Here is a 6212-nt window from a genome sequence, read left to right on the forward strand (position 1 = left end):
ATATTTAACCACCTCATAACAAATGACCGCACAAGAAGAGGTATTGTTATTGTAGTGATCAAATTAACTTTAATTTAAAATCATATTAACTCAATTTTTTCCTTTACCTCCGTTTTTTGCAGTCTGAGGATGTCACCAATATACCAGCCGAGTTCTTCCTCTTCAGAGAAATCTCCACCTCCAGCTAAGTCTAAAGACTGAACTCTTTCAATTTTTCCAGGGACAGGTGGGAAGTAGCAAGTCCCTTTTGGAGCAGGTCCAAGAAGAGGTTTGTGAGTACATAGCTTCAGGGTGCCCTTCCCTTGAAGCTGACCCTCTTTTGGTTGAAAGGCAATGAAGTCAAATACAGCCACACTCACTATTCTTGCTAATCTAAAAAAAGTTAAATCTGGTCCTCTGGACATTCAAAAAAAAAAATAAATGTAGAAACCTTTCGTCTTTCATCCGAAAGACTTCCTCACTCTGACTGAGGAAGTCTTTCATATGAAAGATGAAACGTTTCTACTTTTTTTTTTTGTTGTTTTGCTTTTTGAATGTCCAGAGGACCAGATTTAACTTTTTTAAGATTTTCTACCTGGATTATTGAGCATGCATCAGGATATTCTTGCTAATGTATCATTTACATGGCATATTTTCAAAATAAATGTTTTGTAACCATTTTGGCCCTTTTTGTACAGAAAATTAACAGAGTCCTCCTTGAAAATGAACTGAAATGTGATTTAACATACTGTTACACCCCTGGCCAAAACTGGGTTCATAAGGCACCTTTCAAATACATTTTCACAATAAACGTTGTAAAACCCAACTAGTAGGGTTGGCTGTACTTTTTTTTTTTTGCCTAACTTACGTCAGAATATTGACAATGGTAAAAAGGTAATTAACACAATTACTCGACAAGTGAAACCAGATGGAAAGTGCGAGTTAAATCTTCTCAGTCCGTTTTTGGTTTTCCTTTACAGAAACAGTTGCCTTGTTAGTCAGAACAAACAAGTCTTTATTAATCGTACAAAAACAATTACGCACAAGTAGTACATCAGCATCCAGCCTTCATCTGGCTGTGGTGGGGCAGAGGCTTGTTCAGGTGGATGCCCGCCGTCAGACCAAACTCTTCGCTGGCATGTTTTTCCTGAACATCAGACTTCAGATGGAAAGTCTTCTCATCAAAGCAGTCCAGAGAGAAGAAGGACAGGGGCTTCTCTTCCAGGAGCCCCTGCAGTCGTGCACGCCAGGCCTCCAGCATGGCTTTACGATCCTCCTCAGCTGCAGAGGATGGAGCCCAGAAGATCTGAGGGGCCAGAACCTGGAAGCCACAGTAGTTCAGGATGCCATTCTGTGGAGAACGGAACTTTGGATCAAGTCACTTAGCACCAGTTTAAATGAAGGTCCATTTAAAGTCAGACAGTATCTGCAGAGGCCACAGAGTGACGTTCATGTCTCCATTAATGCCAGATGGACTGAACATGGATTCAAGGGACATAGTGGTGAAGGACAACATGGCCTTCTTGTCCTGAAATGGACAGACAGGTTAAGACAAGTTCCTTTGATGCCTGTCCAAGTCTTGTGATCCAAGTCTCACCTTGAAGACTCCCTGGCTGTAGCGCTTCTCCTGGGAAAAGGCAAATCCATGAGTGAGCACCCGGTCAATCCAACCCTTCATGACTGCAGGAAGTCCAAACCAGTACATGGGGAACTGAAAAGGCAGATGTTAGTTTAAAAAGAGGAGCCAGAAGTTTTGCTTCAACTTTTACTGACGGCTAAACAGTACCTGAAAAATTAACAGATCTGCTTCAGGTTTTTTTTTTTGTGGCCGTTTACACGGTGCACATTTTGAGTGCATCCACAGCTTTCTCTCTGCAGTTCTGATCATTTACACGACACCAGTGCCCCCCCCCCCCCCCCCTTTGAATCTGGCGGTTTCTGAATCCACCTTCCAGAGTGGAGGTTTTTCGCTGACCCCCCCCTGAGGCTTTGTTACACCACATGCGGACAGACCCTATATTTCTATCAACATGGCGGCGGACACAGTGCTTTCTGAACTACGACTGATGGAATACATTTTTAATCTCGTAGTTAATCTTCGTCAGATTCCAGGTGCTGTGATCAACATCTGTGTTGGAAGAGACAGTCTGATCCAGTTCTAATATCACTGTTTATAGAATGAGGCACGCGTACACGTCGCGCTGCACTAAAGCATACTATGTGCTAAATAACATGTTTAATAATAAACAGTATTTATCTTAAGTTTGTGATATATAATGAAGCTATCTGGACATTATGTAATTCAAATTATGTGATTAAAATGATGCTAAACATATTGCATGTTATTAAAGTTGAAAATGAAGACATCAGGTTTAATTTTATTTATTCAACACCACAAACTGATAATTTAACTGAACACACTATTAAAAACAAGTTAACTGTAAACTGCATTAATGAACTGGACTCTTCCTCTGTTTTCATCCTGGAAGTCCCACGTTGTTCATCTGACTCGTTCAGGAAGTCACTCTTTTGATTAATGCAACTTAAAACATTCAATGGATTGAAGAAAAGAACTGAGGGGAAGTTTAAATAAATAGTTCATCCAACATATGTCTTCGACGTCCTCCTGCAGTTCATCTGGGCCGAGCCTTGTTCAGAACCAGTCCGCCTGGTGGAAGGACAGTTCCTTCTTTCAGGAAAAACGTTGTTGTTAGCTGAGCTTTTAGTCCAGAGGAAAACAGCATGCCGAGGCAGCACGCATGCGCATTAGGTGAAGGTACAAAATTCACAGCGCCATCCAATGACCCAGCATGGCAACTACAGCGGATTCGGGAGGGATTCCTCCGGATGCATGTAAACCCAAAATCCAACCGTGTCAACACAAATCTTTTCCTCTGTGTAAATAGGGCCAGTGATGTCATCTGACAGTCTTCCTTCCTCCCAGGCAATCCTGCTCTCCTTCAGATAACAGAAGTTCTCAACATCCTTCACTTCTCCTGAATAAAAGCAAGATGAATCCACAAGAAGGATAACCACTAAAAAAAAAAAAAAAAAAAAAAAAAAAAAAAAAAAAAAAAAAAAAAAGTCAACATTGATTTTTAATACCTTTGATATCCTCATCAGTGGCTGTGGCTTTAAAATTCATGGCATACAGGTCAGACACTTCTACTGTACAGCCCTGAGCAGTCAGAACCTCCACAGCAGCATTTTTAGCTGCAGCGTTGAATGAACCAGAGCTCTGGTGGGCATAAATGATCAGTACTTTCTTTGCTGCAGGACCAAAAATGATAGACATGAGATTCAAGCTCCCAAAATAATAAATAAAACCAGGAAAAGAAGAAGAAGAAGAACAACAAAATACAACATTACCCATTCTGAAGCAGATGACACAATAATAAGGAAACCTTGTTTGTGGAGGGGAAAAACTAAAAGAAATGCTGATGCAGTCAAACAAACACATGGTGTTTTTATACATCTTTCTCACCCTGTTCTCTCAGGTGAGGCCAATCATCAATCAAAGTCACCAATCAATCAGCTGGCAACATCTTCAGTATTTTTAGCGAGTTTAACTTGGGTCATCTGGACAGATTCTTCTTTCTAGATGTTACCAGGTTAAAGGTTAAAAGGTGATTATTGAGCATGCATCAGGACATCTTCAGTCTTTATCTGACCTTTCACTGAAACTAAAAAGATATTTCCATTGATTACATCACTGAAAATAAGACGCTACTTTCAAACACTGTACAATGTTTAAACCTTACTCATCCAGGATTGTTACTTTACAGTGTTTTATTCCTTTCCCTGCCCACAAAAGTCAGAGCCCATATGTGTCCGTTTATGTGGATACAGGACATTTGATAGCGTGATATGGTTGATACGCAAGTCTGTGTTTGTCTGTGTCTAAAAGATGTTTAAAATCTGTCTGCCACTCCCCCGTGTCTTGAACCCACATGAAGCGACCGTGTCTGAGTTAATCTTCTCGGTCTACTGTTTTTGGTTTTCCTTTACATTATTTTCCTCTACAGAAACAGTTGCCTGTGGTCGAGCCCACTCACGAATGTTGCCTCGTAAAAAATTTTAAAAAAGACTCAATGATGGGTTTCAAAGGCAGGCAAGAGCTGGTTCACATCTGCCTCCAAATACAGTTGTCAAAGCTACCCATCTGAGAGCGGGGGGGACATTTGAGCACATGCAGGGAAGCAACTGTTTTGGTCTGTTTCACGATTATACAAATTGATTTGAGTTTCAACCTTTATTTATACAGGTTAATCCCAATGAGCCTCAGGGACTCATTTACAAGAGATACCTGCTTTCTTAAGAAAGAATGATGACAACAATGAATAACAACGAAAACAATAGACAGTCATAAAATAGGCATACAAATTTAAGTTTCGCTCTTTATTTTTTTTTACCAAAAAAAAAGAAGCAACCAACAGGACAATCAAGAGGAATAGTAAAAAAAACAGCTAGATTATAAAGCGATTTAGAAAACTTTAGAAAGTTTAACTTCGATAGAAACTTATCAAAACAACTATTGAGTACAAATTCTGGTATTTATAAGAATGTATTGTTTTAATTTACCAGTGCAGTATCTACAGTATCAGTATACTCATTCACCCAGCATACGCTTTTTGCCCCGTTCCCCGCGGGCAGAAGGTTGAGGAGCATTAAGTGTAGAACCACTAGAATAAGGAATAGCTTCTACACTGAAGCTGTTCAATCCCTAATCAGGATTATCATTGTGAGAGAAACAAATCACTGTAGTGCCACTTGATTGTTGATACGTGCTGCTGACTATCCATGCTGCTGATCTCATGCTGCTGATTTATTTCATGCTGCTGTATTCATTCATACTCATCTACTCACACAGACTCATGTTCGTGCTGCTGTTGTTTGGCGTATTGTTTTGCGCTATTAGTGTTTAGCGTATTCTTAGTTTAGCGTATTTCTTAGTTCATACCATAGATCTTATTACTGCTTTTCTTTTACATTTATACTTTTGTTGGATGTAACTGGGACACTGTGTACACAATTTTGTTCCACTACGTGTACCACATGCGACAATAAAGAACCTTGACCATGACCTTGCTTATTTTATTTGCATAGCGCATTTAAATGGGCAATGTGCTGCACACAAAACAATAAATAGCAAAAAGACTATTATTATTATTATTATTAAGATGTAAAAGAAACAAATTTAGTCATAAATGTCAACTTTCATGCTGTATTAAAAGCCAATGAGGACAAATGTGTTTTAAGATGAGACATAAAAACATTGAGAGTTGAAGCATGTTTGATATTAAGAGGCAGCTGGTTCTACATGTTTAGGAGTAGAGTAAGCCTGATCTCCTCTGTGTACCAGCCTGGACCTCACAGCACTAAAAGCAAATGATCCTTAAGAGATCTGGAGGACGTAAGGTTGGAGGAGGTCAGACAGATATCTAGGAGCCTTCCTGTTTAAGGCCTCATAGGTCATTGAAAAAACTTTAAAATCTTTTTTAAAATGACCAGGGAGCCAATAACCAGCAAATATGTTCACACATGTTTTTAATCAACTCATTATGTTTATTGTCACCTGCCACCATGAAAAGCTGGTGAAGTCCGTGTGTGTGTGTGTGTGTGTGTGTGTGTGTGCGTGCATGCGTGCGTGCGTGCGTGCGTGCGTGCGTGCGTGCGTGCGTGCGTGTGTGTGTGTGTGTGTGTGTCTGTATGTTGACAAAATATCCGCTGATCCACTGGAAAGATTTTAATGAAATGCTCAAATAGTAATAGCTGAATCTACATCTATACCCTAATAACATTAGAAATTAACCTAATTAAAAATGGCTGTCACATCTAATCAACATTAGCAAACGCATAACTGGCTATAACTCTGTGAGTTTTGTAGATATATTGTAGGGCTAAAATTTTGTGTGGTTGTAACCAGTGACGTGCAATCAGGAGAGGCAGGTGAGACGGTGCTGCACCTGTCATCATAATGAGTAAAATACTGACAATAATAAGAGAAAATATATATTTGACCAAGTCCAAGCGACATGCGACTCGGGTGGTCACTGAGGCAAAAACTCTGGCATGGGAGGAGTTTGGAGAGGCCATGGAGAAAGACTTCCGCACGGCTTCGAGGCGATTCTGGTCCACCATCCAGCGTCTCGGGGGGGAAAGCGGTACACCACCAACACTGTTTATAGTGGGGGTGGTGTCCTGCTGACCTCAACTCGGGATGTCGTGGGTCG

At 40.3% G+C, this 6212-nt stretch overlaps 1 protein-coding gene across 1 annotated transcript; it reads right to left on the reverse strand.

Moving 5' to 3' along the window:
- Window positions 1-1033: 1033 nt before the first annotated feature.
- On the reverse strand, window positions 1034-3352 carry LOC119418878 (ribosyldihydronicotinamide dehydrogenase [quinone]-like). Its single transcript, XM_037686171.1, has 7 exons — window positions 3349-3352; window positions 3085-3249; window positions 2891-2975; window positions 1766-1811; window positions 1577-1690; window positions 1410-1507; window positions 1034-1334 (listed from the first exon to the last, which is right to left on the reverse strand). Exons 1-7 carry the CDS (start codon window positions 3350-3352, stop codon window positions 1034-1036), a joined length of 813 nt encoding a protein of 270 aa, XP_037542099.1.
- Between the last annotated feature and the right edge of the window lie 2860 nt (window positions 3353-6212).

Source organism: Nematolebias whitei, chromosome 13 (assembly GCF_014905685.2).
Source record: "Nematolebias whitei isolate Nwh7 chromosome 13, NemWhi1, whole genome shotgun sequence".
In the NCBI taxonomy this organism is placed as follows: Eukaryota; Metazoa; Chordata; class Actinopteri; order Cyprinodontiformes; family Rivulidae; genus Nematolebias; species Nematolebias whitei.

Coding starts and splice junctions, on each gene's coding strand:
- LOC119418878 (XM_037686171.1), bottom strand. Junction 2,976..3,084: donor CACTGATGAGGATATCAAAG/GTATTAAAAATC, acceptor GCTTTTATTCAG/GAGAAGTGAAGGATGTTGAG. Junction 1,812..2,890: donor AGACTGTCAGATGACATCAC/TGGCCCTATTTA, acceptor TGCACCGTGTAA/ACGGCCACAAAAAAAAAAAC.